General features: G+C 45.6%; 2 protein-coding genes across 2 annotated transcripts; both read left to right on the plus strand.

Moving 5' to 3' along the window:
• Positions 1 to 225: 225 nt before the first annotated feature.
• On the plus strand, positions 226 to 8,274 carry wnt1 (wingless-type MMTV integration site family, member 1). The gene is made up of 5 exons (XM_014135885.3): positions 226 to 896; positions 1,245 to 1,350; positions 3,009 to 3,262; positions 3,508 to 3,773; positions 4,889 to 8,274. Exons 1-5 carry the CDS (start codon positions 887 to 889, stop codon positions 5,378 to 5,380), a joined length of 1,128 nt encoding a protein of 375 aa, XP_013991360.3. The 5' UTR covers positions 226 to 886; the 3' UTR covers positions 5,381 to 8,274.
• A 9,043-nt stretch (positions 8,275 to 17,317) lies between these two features.
• On the plus strand, positions 17,318 to 19,170 carry rps26 (ribosomal protein S26). Its single transcript, XM_014135884.3, has 4 exons — positions 17,318 to 17,415; positions 18,090 to 18,267; positions 18,573 to 18,703; positions 19,069 to 19,170. Exons 1-4 carry the CDS (start codon positions 17,413 to 17,415, stop codon positions 19,105 to 19,107), a joined length of 351 nt encoding a protein of 116 aa, XP_013991359.1. The 5' UTR covers positions 17,318 to 17,412; the 3' UTR covers positions 19,108 to 19,170.
• The last annotated feature ends 267 nt before the right edge of the window (positions 19,171 to 19,437 follow it).

Here is a 19,437-nt window from a genome sequence, read left to right on the forward strand (position 1 = left end):
GAGGCAGAGAAATGGTTCAAGCCACTAAAAACATATTGAGAATGTATACGACAAAGTTTAATAAAGAAGGAGGAGACGCGGTTAAGGGAGTAATCCTACCAGCGGGTAAAAAAAGGCAGTTTAGATGGCTCATATTCCGCTGTAACTGTACTGTACCGTGACACCGACCAGCCTCTTGCATACAGAAAGCCGGAGGACACCACACTGTGCGCACTCACAGTCACAGCAAATCTCCACACACAGACACACACATCTCAGTGTTTTGACTTGAGAGGGACCTTATTCAGGAAGACAAACTGGATGTGGAAGACAGAGCATGAGTCAGCATTCATTTCCCTCATTTCCAAGGAATCGATGGATTCTTTGATTACCGTGAGATTCAGTTAGTAATATGTGCAATTTACACTGGTGGATTGCCCTGGCAAAAAATTTTTCTTCCTTTCTCATCTGTTCTGTCCGGTTTTGTTTTCTTTATTCATTGTGCCCTATGAAGAGAATTAACTATCCCTCCTTCCAATCCTTTTGAAAAAGGGGGGCAGAAAAAAAAACAGGGAGATGAGAGCAGCAAATCCCTTTTTCATTCCTCTTGTAGTGCTCAATAAGAGAAGAATGTGTCGCCTATCACTCACGGAGGGGATCAAGTCTTCGGGACTGTCCCACGCGCTCAATGCGCTGCTGTGCAGAGCAGAGATAGACAGAGAGAGCACGTGAAGAGAACAGCAGCAGCAGCGTCCAGCAGCCTAGACTGAAAAGACACTACATAGGAGGACTCATTTAGCAACCTGTTTCCTCTGTCTGACAGTCTCCTCACCAGATTCATTTCAGGCAATTGCTATAAGACAAGGCTCCTCGTTGCTTTTTCACCTCTAAAGTCCCTCTCTTTGGAATGTGGTGTGGTGAGTAGGAATTTGAGGCGTTAGGGTACCTGCTCTGATTTGATAACCTGCGTTGGAGAATGACAGGCTATCGGAGAGATGAATAACCCGGTAGCCTTACTTTTATAATGAGTGACTCCTGTAACACGAGATCGCAATCGAATTATTTATTGTATAAATAACTGCCCTGTTTTCATTATCGTTTTATTTATGGGCCATGGGGTGAACACATGCGTATTCCATCTGCTAGATTTATTTGTGCCTAAAAATAGGATTGTTATCATAATTAGAACCAGGTATAAAAAGTGGCTGGAATTCAGATGTGGAACTTTGACATTTGCCTGCTCTCTCTTCACATTGTAATTGAAGACACAATGAGGATCCTCGCACTGCTTCTGGGGGTGAAAGCCGCGTGCATCCTGCTGGTTTCCTCGCTCTCAGGCACGGGAGCAGTCAACAATAGCGGCCGGTGGTGGTGAGTAGTTGACTTTATGTGTGATGTAATGCGCCTCCTGAGGACCTATGCTCATTTCGACGGAGGGTGCAGCAAAGGAGCCAGTTAAGTGGTACATTGGTTTATTGCCTGGAAGATGCCGTGCTATTCTCCAACTGAATTAACACTATAGCAAAATGGATAAACCTGTTATGCTCGAAATAATCATGTGTTATTGTTGGCACCCGATTCATCATTTCAGTTCGTTTCTGGTAGAAAACCAAGCAGCAACCACAAGCCATTAATATTTGAAGGTATTTGGACACCACTTCCCAATTAGAGCGAGCAACTAATTAAATAGATCTAGCCGGTTTTCAATCGAAATGAATAAGGCCCGCTTTCTCCATGAAATTATTTGATGTAAAGGGAAGTATTGTGTTTCAATATGATAACGATTTCGTTTATTTAGGGTCGGTTGCAGCCCATATTTATTCAAGTCAGCCTCTCTCTCCGTCTCTCTTTCTGTCTCCCTCTCTGTCTCTCCCCCCTAGTCATTTTGACAGTGTGGCTTGAACGCGAGACAACATTTTTCTGTCCAATGTGGGATAAATTAAAAATGGATATATTTGATGGCAAAGAGCGGTTCCGTTCAATGTCGTATTCTCAACATTCTACTCTATATAGGATACACTGTAGGATGCCAATGTCTGCATACATTTGTTATAAACTATCAAAGCAAAATGTGAAAGTAGTTTTTCTTACACTAGCTTATGTGGACAAATATAAATGAATTAGGCTTATGTCCATTGAATAATATGCATTCTGTCAAGTTAAATACATATAATCCATATTCTGCAAAGATAACAGTCGCATAAATAATATTTACATTAATAATGAAAATGATAACGCAGACCTCAATATAATTAGTTAGCCTAGTGGTTAGAGCGTTGGGCCGGTAACCGTAAAGGTTGCTAGATCGAATCCCCGATCTGACAAGGTATAAATCTGTCGTTCTGCCCTGAACACGACTTTTAACACACTGTTCCTAGGCCGTCATTATAAATAAGAATTTGTTCTTAACTGACTTGCCTAGTTAAATAAAAAAGAAACGCTACATTTTGGACAGCCTTGCAAAGTCACTGGGGTGGGCTATTTGTTTGGGTCTGTCTGACATCTAAACCAATCCTTATCACTACAATATGCCAAGAAAATCAACAAGGAAAATACAAAACGAGAGAGAAGATAATTGGATTGAAATATTTATCCGAAGATGTGATCATAACGTTCCATAGACTGGACCGACCGCGCACTACCGTCTGGCACTGATCAGTCAATTTATAACGATGAGTCTTTCTGATTGCTAACGGTTTGCAGGAGACACCAATTACGAACGTAACTGAAACCATAAATATAGTAGATGACAATGCAATATGGCAGTCATGTAGTCAATAATGGCAGCCATAATCACTTTCGATTAAGTAGATTGTAGATATATTGAAGTTGCTTGTTATTTCTTGTGACTGACACTCAAATTCCAATTAAACTCTTTACATTATCCAATTCTTATCAGAATCCTATATGAATAAATACATTTGAACCTAATTAATTGTTTTAAAGTCAATGGATATAATTAAAGAACCAATGTATGAGCTTCTTTCTAACTAACTGATTCCACCCTGTCTTCTCGTCCTCTCCGCTAGGGGGATTGTGAATGTGGCCTCCTCTGCCAACCTCCTCACCAACTCCAAGAACGTCCAGTTGGTCCTGGACCCTAGCTTGGCCCTGCTGAGCCGTCGCCAGCGCCGCCTCATCCGCCAGAACCCGGGGATCCTCCACGCTATCGCAGCCGGCCTGCATACTGCCATCCAGGAGTGCAAATGGCAGTTCAGGAACCGCCGCTGGAACTGCCCGACCACCCACAGCCCGGCAATATTTGGCAAAATCGTCAACCGTGGTGAGTTGTCTGTTGTCCCTCCTGGCCTCCTCACTAAGACAACCGGTAGACATTTTTAGCGCAGAATATCATGGAATCTTGGTTTCTCTCGTAGACCCTTTGGGAAGCTAAAAGCCTATCTTTACATATCTTGAGATTCTGACATTTAAATCATAATTCAGACCAGATTGCGCATAGTTGCATTACTATAGACTGACAAAAAAGGTTGTATAGGCTAAAGAGAATTTCTGCTGTTGATGTGGCAGGTTGCCGAGAGACGGCGTTTGTGTTTGCGATCACGAGTGCGGGGGTGACCCATGCGGTGGCCCGCTCCTGCTCTGAGGGGGCCATTGAGTCCTGCACCTGTGACTACCGTCGCCGGGGGCCTGGGGGCCCTGACTGGCACTGGGGCGGCTGCAGCGACAACGTGGACTTTGGCCGGATGTTCAGCCGGGAGTTTGTGGACTCCAGCGAGAGAGGAAGGGATCTCCGATACCTCAACAACCTACACAACAACGAGGCAGGGAGAATGGTGAGGGAGCCGTTGGTTCATAGATCGCTTTTCATGATGAACTGTATGTTCATTCCTTTTCGGTGATCTTCCTCAACCCATTATTCTGAATTCCAGTCTTGTTTTCCTTCACATTTCTTCTCTTCACATTCTTCCACATTTTCTTTCACCGTTTTTGAAAATGTTCTTAGCTGTTCACATCATCCATGTTTTATTTTCTCCATTGCTAATCCCCTGTGTCTTTTCTCTCTCCCCTGTCTTCTCTCTCTCTCCCCTGTGTCTTCTCTCTCTCTCCCCTGTGTCTTTTCTCTCTCCCCTGTGTCTTCTCTCTCTTCCCTGTGTTTTCTCTCTCTCCCCTGTGTTTTCTCTCTCTCCCCGTGTCTTCTCTCTCTCCCCTGTGTCTTCTCTCTCTCCCCTGTGTTTTCTCTCTCTCCCCCGTGTCTTCTCTCTCTCCCCTGTGTTTTCTCTCTCTCCCCTGTGTTTTCTCTCTCTCCCCCGTGTCTTCTCTCTCTCCCCTGTGTCTTCTCTCTCTCCCCTGTGTTTTCTCTCTCTCCCCCGTGTCTTCTCTCTCTCCCCTGTGTCTTCTCTCTCTCCCCTGTGTTTTCTCTCTCTCCCCCGTGTCTTCTCTCTCTCCCCTGTCTTCTCTCTCTCTCCCCTGTGTCTTCTCTCTCTCTCCCCTGTGTCTTCTCTCTCCCCTGTGTTTTCTCTCTCTCCCCCGTGTCTTCTCTCTCTCCCCTGTGTCTTCTCTCTCTCCCCTGTGTTTTCTCTCTCTCCCCTGTGTCTTCTCTCTCTCCCCTGTCTTCTCTCTCTCTCCCCTGTGTCTTCTCTCTCTCTCCCCTGTGTCTTTTCTCTCTCCCCTGTGTCTTCTCTCTCTTCCCTGTGTTTTCTCTCTCTCCCCCGTGTCTTCTCTCTCTCCCCTGTGTCTTCTCTCTCTCCCCTGTGTTTTCTCTCTCTCCCCTGTGTTTTCTCTCTCTCCCCCGTGTCTTCTCTCTCTCCCCCGTGTCTTCTCTCTCTCCCCTGTGTTTTCTCTCTCTCCCCTGTGTTTTCTCTCTCTCCCCCGTGTCTTCTCTCTCTCCCCTGTGTCTTCTCTCTCTCCCCTGTGTTTTCTCTCTCTCCCCCGTGTCTTCTCTCTCCAGACAGTGTCGTCAGAGATGCGACAGGAGTGTAAATGCCATGGCATGTCAGGATCATGCGTCGTGCGTACCTGCTGGATGCGTCTACCCAGCTTCCGCGCCGTGGGGGACTTCCTGAAGGACCGCTTCGACGGAGCCTCCCGGGTCGTCTACGCCAACAAGGGCTCCAACCGCGCCTCTCACCGCGCCGACCCACGCCATCTCGAACCCGAGAACCCCGCCCACAAACCCCCATCGTCCAGAGACCTGGTCTACTTCGAGAAGTCGCCCAACTTCTGCTCCTACAACGGCAAGACGGGTACCCACGGTACCTCTGGGAGGAACTGTAACAGCTCGTCTCCGGCGCTGGACGGGTGTGAGCTCCTGTGTTGCGGTAGAGGGTTCAAGACCCAGACTGAGAAGGTCACTGAGAGGTGTCACTGTACGTTCCACTGGTGCTGCCATGTCAGCTGCCTCAACTGCACCAGCACACAGACGTTACACCAGTGCCTCTGATCAGGGGTGAACCAGGAGGACAGGGATGGGGAGGTGAAGATGAGCTGGTTCTTTGGGCAGGTGGTGTGTAGATAGAGGAATAGGGTTCTGTGGGTTGGCGTGGTAGATAGGGGAAGGGCTAACTCTATAAAGGGGCAATTGGAGGGTGAAAAAAAGTGAATACCGGGAGTACTAGATTTGAATCAAAGTACTAGATTTGAATCAAAGTACTAGATTTGAATCAAAGTACTAGATTTGAATCAAAGCACTAGATTTGAATCAATGTTTTTGAGGAAGAAAGAAGAGAGAAAAGCACAACTATGACTACAGGGTGTAGAAAGAGGGCGGGTGTGTTGTGTGTGAACATGTGTGCTTACGTGTGCTTGCTACTGACACTGTGGTAACGTGAGAGTATGTAAGTGTGCTTACTGGGTATTTAAAATGTTGTAGCTATCCAACCATGTAGAATGGAATGGAAACCAATCCTCTCTATGGCTTCCCAGCACGAGTAACAAGACCAGAGGCAGCTTAGGTAAAAGGAAGTAGTTAAACAGGAAATAGAATTGTGGCAAGGAATAAGCAAACAAAATTAGTCAGAGAGACGCTGGGATTTAAGGCTTTTGCCCTCTCTGACCTTACAAGATACAGTTAGTCTCTCTGTTCTCTCCACCTCTTCCCTCTACAGCAAGAGATAGGAGTGTGGGTAGTGGAGAGAGGAGTGATGGGAGAGGAGGAGAGAGAAGTGAGGGGAGAGGAGGAGAGAGAAGTGAGGGGAGAGGAGGGGAGATGCGAGGAGGGGACAGGAGTAACAGTTACCGGGCAATGTCAGACAGATGTCTCTGTGGCGGGAAAAACACAAGCATGGTCTCTCATAAACCGGTGAAGAACTTTAACAAGAGGGTGGTTATTTTAAACATCACAGTCCCCCCCCCCCCCCCCCCCCCCGTTCTTTTGCTACAGCTACTTTCCTCACATAAAATTGTGTGAAGTATATCGCTCGGCATGTGCAGTCCTCTCCTCCAATTGCTGTGTACTTAGGTCCTGGACGCAAACCAAGCCGTTATGATTCCCTGTCGAACTCACCACACATGCCCTCTTTGTTTAGATTGCTCTGGAATCTGCCACACCTCAACCCGGAGTTACCACAGAGATTTACTGCACCACGGTAACTGACGTTAAATGACTGGATGTTGTAGGATAACAGAAAAGCCTTAGACAAAATGTTATATCAACCTGGAATAAAATCGTAATATGTGTGAATAGTTTTAATGTAGTATCAATACACTGAATATCGGAGAGTATAACTAGATGTATGTTTTAGTGTAGGAGATAGTGGCACTGCAAGAGAACTGGGTTGACCTGCCAAATAGTGAGACCTGCAGTATGGCAACCGTGTCCATAAAATGGGAACCAGTGCCAAATAGTGACACCTGGAGTCAACCTTGCAACCTATTCTGTTAGCCTAGGAGGTATACCTATGTTGACAAAGACTAAAGACATTGCCCTGCTGTGGCAACGTGTGACAAGTGTGTAAAATAATCCAATATCTTCCTGTCCAAGTTTACAGTGGACAGACAAAGGTTTTCCCATTCAATATGACCTGCATCTAGCTGTGTACCTTAAATTGAGGGGAAAACCTTTAAAGCTGCAATATGTCACATTTTGGGCGACCCAACCAAATCCACATAGAAATTTGAGTTATAGATCTGTCATCTTCATTGTAAGCAAGTCTTAGAAGCAGTAGAGCTGTTCTATGTGCACTATTTCTTTGCTTCCCGTGCTTATTGTTTGCATCTTTTACTTTTGCGTTTGTACACCTGCTTCAAACAGCTGAAAATACAATCTTTTTGGTTATGTAAAATATATTTCATAGCGGTTTACATGGTACAATGATTCTCTACACTATACTTGCTTGCTTTGCCACATAAATTGAAATTAGGTGAACTATTCGAATTTTAACAACCAGGAAATGGCGGAGCGATTTCTGCATAGTGCATCTTTAATATAAGGCCACTACAAAGGGAAATGTATATCAGCTCAGAAAACCAAAATGTAAATAATATATATAGAAATATATATTTATGCTGAAGTTACTTGCAATTTGAGGGAAGAATGATTTATGCAACTGTTATAATCCAATGGATGGAAGGAGAGAAAATATGCTATCATTAGTCATGTCAGATCATGATTTCATTGAACTGTTATTTTGTTTATTTCCATTCATGTAAATTACGCAGATTTCTTGACGGCGGGAAACAGAATTTGTTAGAAAATTGGCGAAACATTCTTCTTTCTTCCCTGCAAATAAAGGGCAATTCCATCCACTTTTCAACCTCATTTTCAATATCTCCAGCACAATAACAATGTCTATGAATGTGAAAACGGCGGATTTCCTACGTTTTGTAGAAACAAATAGAGTTAAAAAAGTTCTACCATGATGACATCATCAAAAGTTTTAAAACCTTTTAAAACAGTGATTTTCAAACACTAGAGATGGGTGGTGACGGGGCCTGGAACTCATAGCAGGTTTTGATAATCACTGTTTTTCTTACTTTTAATCCTAGCCTGTGATGTCACAATATTTTTTTAGGAGCTTTCTTCGTGTCTTTTTAAGCACGGATCTCAGAAATGCACTGTTTTCACATATGTTGACACTGGTATGACGCTGGTGATAATGAATATGAGGTTGAAAAGTGGCAAAATTGCCCTTTAACACCTGTTTTTGTCATGCACTGAATATTACCATTCTGGTTTATGTAAATACAAAAATATTTATTACTGTGGATGTTTTATACTGTTATAGAGAGAGAAGTAAACGAGTAAAACAAAGAATTGTAGATCTTGTTCCTCAAAGATTTAGCTTTACGTTGTTTTGTATTGTATAATAGAACAATAAAGTTTATATTTTCAATTAAGTTGGCATGGAAATCAGTTCATGACTCCCCTGTATGTCACTATCTGTGTATTTTTCTCTTTGGCAATGGATGCCATTTGCTGGTCATATAGTTTCTGTGCTTGAGATGATATGTGAGAATAAAAGGCCATCCTTGGGTGTCCCAGCACTAATCCCATTACATACAAAACGCAGCAGTAGCCTTCCCACAGACAGCACACACACACACACACACACACACACACACACACACACACACACACACACACACACACACACACACACACACACACACACACACACACACACACACACACACACACACACACACACACACACAGACACACACAGACACAGACACACACTTTAAACCCCTCCTATTGTAATATCAAACCCTGCAGTGCATTAGCTCTCTCACACACAAACTATACATCCCTGCCTATCTACTCCCTAACTCCCCTCCCCTCCACAGAAGGATCCCAATTCCTGGAGACCATGTCACATAGCTTAACTATTAAATAGGATTTAAACAGCACCAAATGTTTTGCTTCATTTACTTAATGTCGGAAAAAAATTATGAAACAATAGAAGAAATAATGAAAGACTGCAGTCGCCCCCCTCACCCCTCCACCCCACGCTCCCCAGCCCCCTGGCAGTCAGGCCTTAGCTTAACCACAAGAGCTTGGAAGGCACCCTGATAGTTTCCCCCAGTCTAACCCAGCCCACCGCAGCACTGGGCTAGAGGGTCAGCCAGGCCGAGCGCCCGCCAAACACTCAACTGTCCTGTCCAACAACACACACCCGCACCCTAAAGGACCAGCCATGGGAACACAGGCAGTGTTACTGAAGGGACAGACAGACAGACAGACAGACAGACAGACAGACAGACAGACAGACAGACAGACAGACAGACAGACAGACAGACAGACAGACAGACAGACAGACAGACAGACAGACAGACAGACAGACAGACAGACAGACAGACAGACAGACAGACAGACAGACAGACAGACAGACAGACAGACAGACAGACAGACAGACAGACAGACAGACAGACAGACAGACAGACAGGGAAAGGAGGAGAGCAGCAGAGTACGGTAACATAGGGTCACGTTGGAATGCAGTGAGGAGAATATGGGAATACGAGAGAGAGAGAATGAGTGCGAGAGAATGTCTTTATTCTTTTGGGACTTTTGTAAGTGTAATGCTTACTGTTCATTTTTATTGTTTATTTAACTTTTGTTTATTATCTAGTTCTCTTGCTTTGGCAATGTTAACATATGTTTCCCATGCCAATAAAGGACTTAAATTTAAATTGAATTGAATGAGAGAGAATGAGATAGTATGAGAGAGAATGAAAGAGAGAGCGAGAATGAGAGAGAGAGCGATAGAGAGAATGAGAATGAGAGAGAGCAAGAGAGAGAGATACAGAGAGAGAATGAGAGAGAGAGAGAGAGAGAGAGAGAGAATGAGAGCGAGCGAGAGAGAGAGAGAGCGAGAGAGAGGGAATGAGAGAGAGAGAGAGAGAGAGAGAGAGAGAGAGAATGAGAGAGAGATTTCAGAAATGCATCTCAGACAGAGAGAGAGATAATTGAGAGAGAGAGAGATAGAGAGAGAGAGAATGAGAGAGAGAATGAGAGAGAGAGGGAGAGCGAGAAAGAGAATGAGAGCGAGAGAGAGAATGAGAGCGAGAGAGAGAGAATGAGAGCGAGAGAGAGAATGAGAGTGAGAGAATGAGAGCAAGAGAGAATGAGAGCGAGAGAGAGAATGAGAGCGAGAGAGAGAATGAGAGAGAGAGGTGGTGGGTAAAGGGGTCTGTCATCGTGGGAGTGCTGAGGAGTCGGTGAGATGGAGGGTGAAGGGAGAGAGGAATAGAAGGGTCTGTCATCGTGGGAGTGCTGAGGAGTCGGTGAGATGGAGGGTGAAGGGAGAGAGGAATAGAAGGGTCTGTCATCGTGGGAGTGCTGAGGAGTCGGTGAGATGGAGGGTGAAGGGAGAGAGGAATAGAAGGGTCTGTCATCGTGGGAGTGCTGAGGAGTCGGTGAGATGGAGGGTGAAGGGAGAGAGGAATAGAAGGGTCTGTCATCGTGGGAGTGCTGAGGAGTCGGTGGTAGAGGGGCTGCTGGGTTGGGGAACAAATGTCACACGTGAGATGGGGTATGGGTGGAGGGGTGGAGGGGGTGTGAAGTGGGGTGAGAGGGCAGTGGGAGAGGTAGTGTGGTTGGGGTAAGGGGGTGTGAAGGGGTCTGTCATTGTGGGAGTGGTGAGGAGTCAGTGGTAATTAGCTCAATTAGTGACAAAGGCAGTGTAATAAATACCGACTTAGTGTCTGGGTCCCTGCTGGCCTCTCCCCGCGCCGCCTGCCATGCCGCCCCGGCCTGACGGACAATTCATTAAACCGACAAAATACCCCACCGTCCAGGCGTGACGCAGCGAGTTAGCCCCCTACCGGCCCGACCCATTGTTCTAATTGTCTGGGCTGGAGTCACTTTGTGGTTCTCCTCCTCCTCACCCCCTCTTCTCCTCCTCCTCATCCCCCTAACACTCTACCCCTCTCCCCTTCAGAAAACCCATAGAGTTAATGCCCTCTACCTAACTCGCTGTAAGTAGGTGATCGGCAGGTTGTGAAAAAAAGTGTTTCCATGGGTTTGGGTGGGGGGGGGGGGGGGGTGGTTGGATTAGGGGATGGAGGGAGGTTGCCTGGGAGTGCTGGGAGCAGCAGTGATTGGAATGCAGGAGAGATGAGTCCAGGAGCCTTGGATGCGGGACAAAGCGAGAGTTAATAAGGAAAGATTGAAGGGGTTTGGCGACAATGGGCCGCCACCCGAGTCGAGATAAAATTGCTTCCGCGGATTATTGGGGAGAGGGTGTGAGGTTTGTGGGGTGATAGTTTGTGTTGTCTTTGTGGATGTGTGTGCGCATGGTGTGTGTATGTGTATGTGCATGCATGTATGTGCGTGTGTTTTATTCAGAGTGTCTTGGATTGATGGCTGCCCCTCTGGTTGGGTGGGGAGCAGAGGACCGGGAGGAGGCTAGCCGGCTGTTCCCACAGTCTGTTCTGCTGCCGCCACCTTTGACACATGGCTCAAGGCTCTGCCAGGCGGGCGGCGGGGAGAGAGCATGGTGGGAAACCAACACTCTGCTCAGGCGCAAACAACAACAACAGGAGTGTATTCACTGGGAACCAAACAGAAAAAAAACTGAACGAAACGGGGAGGGGAGTGTTGGCCGTTTTTTTGCTAAACGTTTCGCAACTGTTTGCAACTGTGTGCAATAATGATTACACCCCAGCTCAACAGCTCCTTGCACAATATAAATCCAGTAGCGTCTGAGCAGAGCAGACCAGGCAGCTAGGGTAGGAAAGGCAGGCACCTAACAACACTAGGGTAAAAAGAAGAAGAGGAGGTGATAGGACAGAGAGGGAGAGGTTAGAGAAGAAGAGGAGGTGATAGGACAGAGAGGGAGAGGTTAGAGAAGAAGAGGAGGTGATAGGACAGAGAGGGAGAGGTTAGAGAAGAAGAGGAGGTGATAGGACAGAAAGGGAGAGGTTAGAGAAGAAGAGGAGGAGATAGGACAGAGAGGGAGAGGTTAGAGAAGAAGAGGAGGAGATAGGACAGAGAGGGAGAGGTTAGAGAAGAGGAGGTGATAGGACAGAGAGGGAGAGGTTAGAGAAGAAGAGGAGGTGATAGGACAGAGAGGGAGAGGTTAGAGAAGAAGAGGAGATGATAGGACAGAAAGGGAGAGGTTAGAGAAGAAGAGGAGGAGATAGGACAGAGAGGGAGAGGTTAGAGAAGAAGAGGAGGAGATAGGACAGAGAGGGAGAGGTTAGAGAAGAGGAGGTGATAGGACAGAGAGGGAGAGGTTAGAGAAGAAGAGGAGGAGATAGGACAGAGAGGGAGAGGTTAGAGAAGAGAGGAGGTGATAGGACAGAGAGGGAGAGGTTAGAGAAGAAGAGGAGGAGATAGGACAGAGAGGGAGAGGTTAGAGAAGAAGAGGAGGTGATAGGACAGAGAGGGAGAGGTTAGAGAAGAAGAGGAGGTGATAGGACAGAGAAGGAGAGGTTAAAGAAGTAGAGGAAGTCGGGAGAAAGAAAAAAAGAAAGAAGAGAGAGTAACAGGAATAAAGGAGAGTAGAGAAGGGATAGAGGGGGGAAGGTAGAGGAGAGTAGCAGAGCAGAGCAATTTACATTTACCCATAATCCTCTTGATGGAATTAACTCCTTTTATAACTGTCACTTCAATTAGTGTCCCCAATACCTGAGGTTAACTAATGACTCTGTGTTTCCTGACTGAATTACTCTATTTCCCATTTTTATCCATTAAAAATAACTTAATTCAAACAATACGCTAATACGCCTTTATAGGACCCTTAGCTCTAGGGAACAACTTAACCGACAACACTAGGGCCAAGAGCCATATAAAGTTCATTGAATAATGCCACTAATTAAGTAACTTGATAATTGGCCAATACAAAACCACACTGGTCTGGGATCGTCCAATAAGGACTAACTGAGTGCCACTTTTTAAGAGAAGGGAGTGTTTTCCAACAGAGCACCTCCACTGTTGAAGTGTTTGAGTGTGTGTTTGTGTGTATAGCTGCAGGAAGTAGGAGTGTGGAAAAATCAGATTTTCTTCACAAATGTAGGGCACTGGCCCTTTACTAGTCCTGTATTAGAGGACTGATATAGCCAAATCCGCCCCCCCCCCCAGGAAAAAAATTGCAACACCCCCAAAGTACTCCCTGCGACTATGTATGTGTGCGCATAGGCCTCTGGTCAAAATAAGTGTACTATATAGGGAATAGGGTGTCATTTGGGACCCAGACAAAGATAGCCAATGATATGCAGTGGGGTAATGTGGGGTGGAGAAAGAGTGCTGATGCGCCGCAGGGTTTGATATTACAAGAGGGGGGGTTTAAAGTATGGTCGGGGGGGGGGGGGGGGGGGGGGGGGGGTGTGTGTGTGTGTGTGTGTGTGTGTGTGTGTGTGTGTGTGTGTGTGTCTGTGCGTACCTCTCTGTGTGTGTGCATGCATGCCAGTCTGTGTGTGTGTGTGTATGGGGATGGCAGCTGGGAAGCAGACACAGTCCAGAAGAACTGCACCCTAGCAACTGCGCTTTTCAGCAGATGGCAGCTCCGCAGCAACAGCCACCCTACATCACAATGGCCCCTGCCTGGTAACATCTCCATCACTCCATAACCTCTGGCACGGAGGATGAGATATGGATGGTGTTGTTGGGGGAATGACAGATTCAGAGGGAAAGCAAGACAGACATTCAGTCCTCTTCACCACTCCAGACAGACACTGTGAAACCACTGTTTCCCGTGAGTGTGTGTGTGTGTGTGTGTGTGTGTGTGTGTGTGTGTGTGTGTGTGTGTGTGTGTGTGTGTGTGTGTGTGTGTGTGTGTGTGTGTGTGTGTGTGTGTGTGTGTGTGTGTTTGTGTGTGTGTGTGTGTGTCTATAACCACTTTTTCCTGTGTGTGGGTTTGCAGTGCACAGTGAATCAGAGTGGGAATGTGGACAAACCGCTAGGCCACTGTGAGAAATCAGTATGATGTCTGTGGTCAGGCTCAGTGCCTCGGCCCTGGTGGAGAGGAGAGAGGTGGACTGAGGAGTAGGGCAGTTAAGGTAGGAGGGAGGGTTGGTTGAACTCTGTGGTGTGTGTGTCTGGCATGACTGCTGTAATAATTCATGGGGCATTTACCGGCCCCCACACATACAGACCATGACCCCTTGATTATCTCTATTGGCTTGACGGGACGGGCTGCTCCTTCCCAGTTGGCCTGCTAGGATCTCATTCAGATGAAATCATCTTCTAAACCACAGGACTGCTGCAGAGATAGAGTCCTCAATGACAACACAGCCATGCTCGCTGAACAGACTTCACACAGCCTGCCTTGATGCTTGCTGCTCCTAGGGTGGAATAGGGGCCCCGCTTTAAGTATTGTTTGGTACGAGGACAGAAGTGACAAAGCAATGACGAGAGGGTGCCCGACATTGTAATAAATAAAATATCTTGACGAAACATGAAATACTGCATTGTAATTGGAATTATCAAAAAAGGCACGTTTCTATACGTTGATCATTTGCAGACGTCTTTGTGGTGAAAAACAGCGACTAAGCCTCCAACGGTAAAACATCACTATACATTCTAGAGATTCTCTGGTGTGCCATCAATGTCAATCTTCTGTTATGGAAGGCGATTACGTGTGCGTGTGCTTGCATTGTTCATGGACATCTGGCAGATACCTTAACAACTAGCAACTTTGCTAAATGTGAGCTCTGAGTGGGTAGAGTCCATATGTCAAAATAGCATGTGTACTCCACCTGTCTATTCAACTGTGGCTCTGTGTCTACCTACAACCTACCTTATCAACAGGGATCGCACAAAGGCTGGGATCATTCAAATCTGAGTATATCAGTGGGACATTGTCTACATGCAACCCGCTGCAGAATATAGCTGGAGACAAAGAGGGAAAATGGGTTGTTTTTGGTTTTAATTACAACAATAGTGGGCGAGGGCTCAGCTCTGACACACCAGCACAGGAATGTTTATTTGCTGCAGTTTAGGAGCAATGGTGGCTTACGGGAACTCTGACACATTCCTGTGTCACTCTCTCACTCTCTCTGACACACGCACGCTCATGCCCGCATGTGAGTGCGCACACACACACACACACAACCACCCTGACCCTTCTAGCTCCTTTGCACAACCACGAGCACACACCTAAACACGTAATAAACATGGCATCTCAAACATTAGACATCCTAATCTGACATTTCTGACATCATTATCAGACATTGTGATACTGTGACTGACTTCCCCAGAAGACGCTAGCACAGCAATGACTCAGTGGGAGATGTTTAATGTATCATATCATTGACTACACACTCCAAAGCAGGAGAGAATTGCCCACGAGTGTGTGTAACCAAAGACACTTTTGGTGTAACTCCGTATGACTGTGCATTGAGTGGGTGTGAATTTGATGGTAAGCACCTTTTTCATCAGTAAGTCTAAGTTCTCTGGTCCCATCCGTTCTCCTCGCTGAAGTGTCTGGCAGCCGGCCCCTGTAAAGAAGACATTTCTTTTGGCACCGGGTTTCTAACGGCAGTGACACAGGGGACAGCCAACCATAGGAGCCACACATCTTCCAGTCAGCATGCATGCTGAGAACTGCTGCTTGCATAACTGGCCCTCCTCCAACACATACACAGGAACGAAAGCACATGAAAGCAGACATCCACACAGGCAGCCTCACATACACACACAGAAGGAACGTTTACACACACACACACACACTCCCTGCTGCCCCCACCCTTTTCTCACTGCTCTGCTCACCAAACTCTGTAATCACTTCCAGACGCAGTGTTATCCTGTCTCAGCCTGGCTGACAATGAGGGTAAGTCCCAAATGGCACCATATTCCCTATGCACCATCCATGGGGCTCTAGTCAAGAGCAGTACACTACATAGGGAATATGGTGCCATTAGGGATGCAAGCCAAGGTTTGCACCCTCCAAATGTGTCCTCTCTCTTTCACCAACTTTATCCGGGCCAGGACTCAAGTTACTTTAATATCAGGTGATATAACCTACTGATGCCAAATACTGTGACATGTCAACATTGCAACGGCCTAGCCCTAACCAGTCCTTATGTAGGCTATCCTAAGCATTTATGTGAGACTATAATTTAAATGTTTTGAATATAAAACTGTTATGAATGACTAACAATTGCTGTAAAGAAAATGCCGTCAGTGTAAAGGCGATTCCCGCCACTTTCACAGTTCATGATGCATCCAAGTAGAATTTGCTTTCAGTAGATTTAGTTAGATGATGTTTCCATTTGTTATATAAAGTTCAAATACATTTTGTTAAGCGCCTACCGTATAAATGGGCAGTAGATGTGTAATCCATGCTGTTCTAGTGAGACGGTAAGAAGTGCTCCACATAGTTTTCAAACCGACTGCGGTCACCTCTCACCTGTTCAAACCTCTGGTTCAAACACTTCCTCATCACCTGTGTACCTAGGTCATATGATCAGTGACCTATCACCCCGCGTGAGCTCCTAGAAGTGTATTTCTTTGCCCTAGTGCAAAACAAGTTCAAACTTACCTCGAGAGACAACATGCACACATACATGACATTAGCACAAAAGCAGGCCAGAATGGTTCCATGGTGTGCGTCAACACCGATTGCTGAAACAAGACTTTCTCACTGTCCCACAGCACTTCTCAAACTTGGTCCTTGGGACCCCAAGGTGTGCGCATTTTGATTTTTGCCTTAATTTGATTCAAATGATCAAAGCTTCTTCTTCGATGAAGTTTAATGGCGGTTGGCATCCAATAAATGTTGCATTACCGCCACCTACTACACTTTGCTTCAGTTTTTTTCCTTTCTAAGAAAAAAAAAACAACAACAAAAAAATGACAACAAATACCTTACCATCTAACACTACACTCACCAAAAATGATAAAAACTACCATATATTTAGTCCTACTTCAGGCCAACAGCCTGAAAGGATGGGACATCACCACTTAACACACCCTGTAATTCTTGCACACCCAAATACCTCTCTGCAGCTGCCACCACAACCTCTATTTTCTGTTACTTACATTCCATCCCTGCAGTACAGTTGATAACCATTACTATAAATGCCAAAAATCCAAATTTACTGAAACATATATCACTTGTTGGTTTATCCCTCTGTACTGGTACATATCTACTACTCACACCACTCCTCTCAGGATCCCTCCCCCTTGACCCATCTTCCTCTGCTTTCTTCACTGCCTCAGCATATGACAACTATTGCACTACTCCAACCCTGGAAACCTCAATCTACCCAGCTCCATGGGCACCCTTACAATTAACACATACCACTATTATCAAAGCTTGATAATTAGTTGATTATTTGAATCAGCTGTGTAGTGCTAGGGCAAAAACCAAAACGTGCACCCCTTGGGGTCCCGAGGACCGAGTTTGGGAAACCCTGCCTCCCCCCTCTGCTGTACCAGCTCATAAACCAGTCAATGCCGACATCTAGCGAACGTCCACACAAAACGCACATGGCATCTGCACATGCGCACTGTTCCCCAGTCGAACGGAAAAGACGCATGAATTTTCCTCCCACTTCCGTCTCGTTCTCTTTCCAGCCTTCCATGCCACGATGGTAAGAGCTCGTCTGATTCTGCTACAGGCCCAGCATGTTCAATTTTAAAATACACACCAAAATACACCGCCGAATCTGTCATTTATTTTGTAGGAATTAATCATATGTAGTCCATTCTTCATCATTTGGGTACAAAAGGTGTTTATACGTGGTATATTACTTCTAAATATGGTTTGCTAACTAGCCACAGCACGCGCGCGCTAACGTACGTGTGCTTGATAGCCTGCTATGGGTCATTTGTTGAAAATCATGGATCTAAACTGTTATCTTATAGTCGTTAGGTGCATAATCCGTTGTAACATGTTCTCAAAGCTGTTAGAATAACTCGATAACGTTATTAACATTAAGATGACAGGAAACTAACTAGCCGTTTACCTCAACTAAGCCTACGAACTACCCGTTTTTCCAAGGAGCAAATAGGCTTCGAGTTCGTTCGTTGTCAGAATTATGTGGCGCAGATGAGTAGGGAAACAAGTATCTATGTATGCGGGTGTTTGATGTTTAACACATTTCCCCAAGTATTGTAAGTTAGATCAGATCTGTGGGGAATCTACGTGACATGGTCTGTTCGGGAACGTTCTGTGGGTAAAGTTGTCTAGTCATGTTGCAGGCTCACACATTGGGTTCCGTAGCTACCAGAAAAATAACTGGACATCTCATCCACCTCTCCCCAGACTAAGAAGAGAAGGAATAACGGCCGTGCCAAGAAGGGTCGTGGACATGTCCAGCCCATCCGCTGCACTAACTGTGCCCGGTGTGTGCCTAAGGACAAGGCCATCAAGAAGTTTGTCATCAGGAACATTGTCGAGGCTGCTGCGGTGAGGGACATCACAGAGGCCAGCGTGTTTGACTGTGAGTAGCTGCTGAATGATGTTGCCAAACTTACAAATATCTACGTTTTTGTGTTGGCAAATGTACGTGCATGTATCTGGTGCATTGGGAGCATTATGCTGGGGGAAATGTGAAAGTATAGGACTAGTGATTTTGTATTTTTCCCCCTGTACACATGAGGCTATATTGAATGACTGACCTAGTGGCTTACAGTTAAATAAATAAAAAATTATAATAATTTAAATGAGTACTGTAGTATCAATATTCATGCCCAGCTGTGAGGTGCCATTGATCTGACCTTGCCCATATTGTTGTCCCCCCTCTAGCATATGTGCTTCCCAAGCTGTATGTGAAGCTGCACTACTGTGTGAGCTGTGCCATCCACAGCAAGGTGGTGAGGAATCGCTCCACCGAGGCCAGGAAGGACCGCACGCCACCACCTCGCTTCAGGCCCAGTGTAAGTGATAGACCCTTAACTAGGAGCTAAAAGGAGTAAACGGCCTCAGCAGTGCACCTCCCTTAATTAAACTACTGGAAGTACTGCGTTGGATGTGATGGCAGAGATTATGGGATGTGTTTGGTGGGATTTTACATTCGAAAGCCATGTAGCCTAAGTTAAATTGACCTCAGCTAGTTAGTCAATTGACAAACTAAACTCATTGATTTATAAACCTGAAAGCATGATCTGAATCTTTCCCAATTCACCTAGTCTGGATCCCAAAGCTATTTTTGGGACAGGAAGTTAAGATGGTAGACAAAGTGAAAGTATATTATGAAAGCATGTTATGAATATTTGACTAAGTATTTTTTTCTCCCTTCTAGGGTGGTGCCCCAAGACCACCCCCAAAGCCCATGGGTTAATGTGGTGGACTATCTGAAGGGTTACTGTCAGTTTTATGTGAAAATAAAAGTGATTTAACTGTACATCAAAGTGTTACATTTGTATACCACCTTGGGAGCAGAATATCTGAAATACTGTATATTGAATATGCCAATTTAATGGAGTCAGAACATTAGCCTGTATTTTTATTGGACACAAGTTGAACAGAGCTGGGTTGTATACCATAACATAATATGATATCAAAAGTAACACTTATTTTAAAGAATGAGGCAGTTTCATGTCTTATCTTGATGTAAAGTTTTCTTTGTCACATTACATTGGTCACAAAATTAAAACATTGCAATTCAGTG

This window comes from Salmo salar, chromosome 13 (assembly GCF_965601325.2).
Source record: "Salmo salar chromosome 13, fSalSal1, whole genome shotgun sequence".
Taxonomy (NCBI): Eukaryota; Metazoa; Chordata; class Actinopteri; order Salmoniformes; family Salmonidae; genus Salmo; species Salmo salar.

Coding starts and splice junctions, on each gene's coding strand:
- rps26 (XM_014135884.3), top strand. Junction 18,268..18,572: donor AGAGGCCAGCGTGTTTGACT/GTGAGTAGCTGC, acceptor TCCCCCCTCTAG/CATATGTGCTTCCCAAGCTG. Junction 18,704..19,068: donor CACCTCGCTTCAGGCCCAGT/GTAAGTGATAGA, acceptor TCTCCCTTCTAG/GGTGGTGCCCCAAGACCACC.
- wnt1 (XM_014135885.3), top strand. Junction 1,351..3,008: donor AACAATAGCGGCCGGTGGTG/GTGAGTAGTTGA, acceptor CCTCTCCGCTAG/GGGGATTGTGAATGTGGCCT. Junction 3,263..3,507: donor TGGCAAAATCGTCAACCGTG/GTGAGTTGTCTG, acceptor TTGATGTGGCAG/GTTGCCGAGAGACGGCGTTT.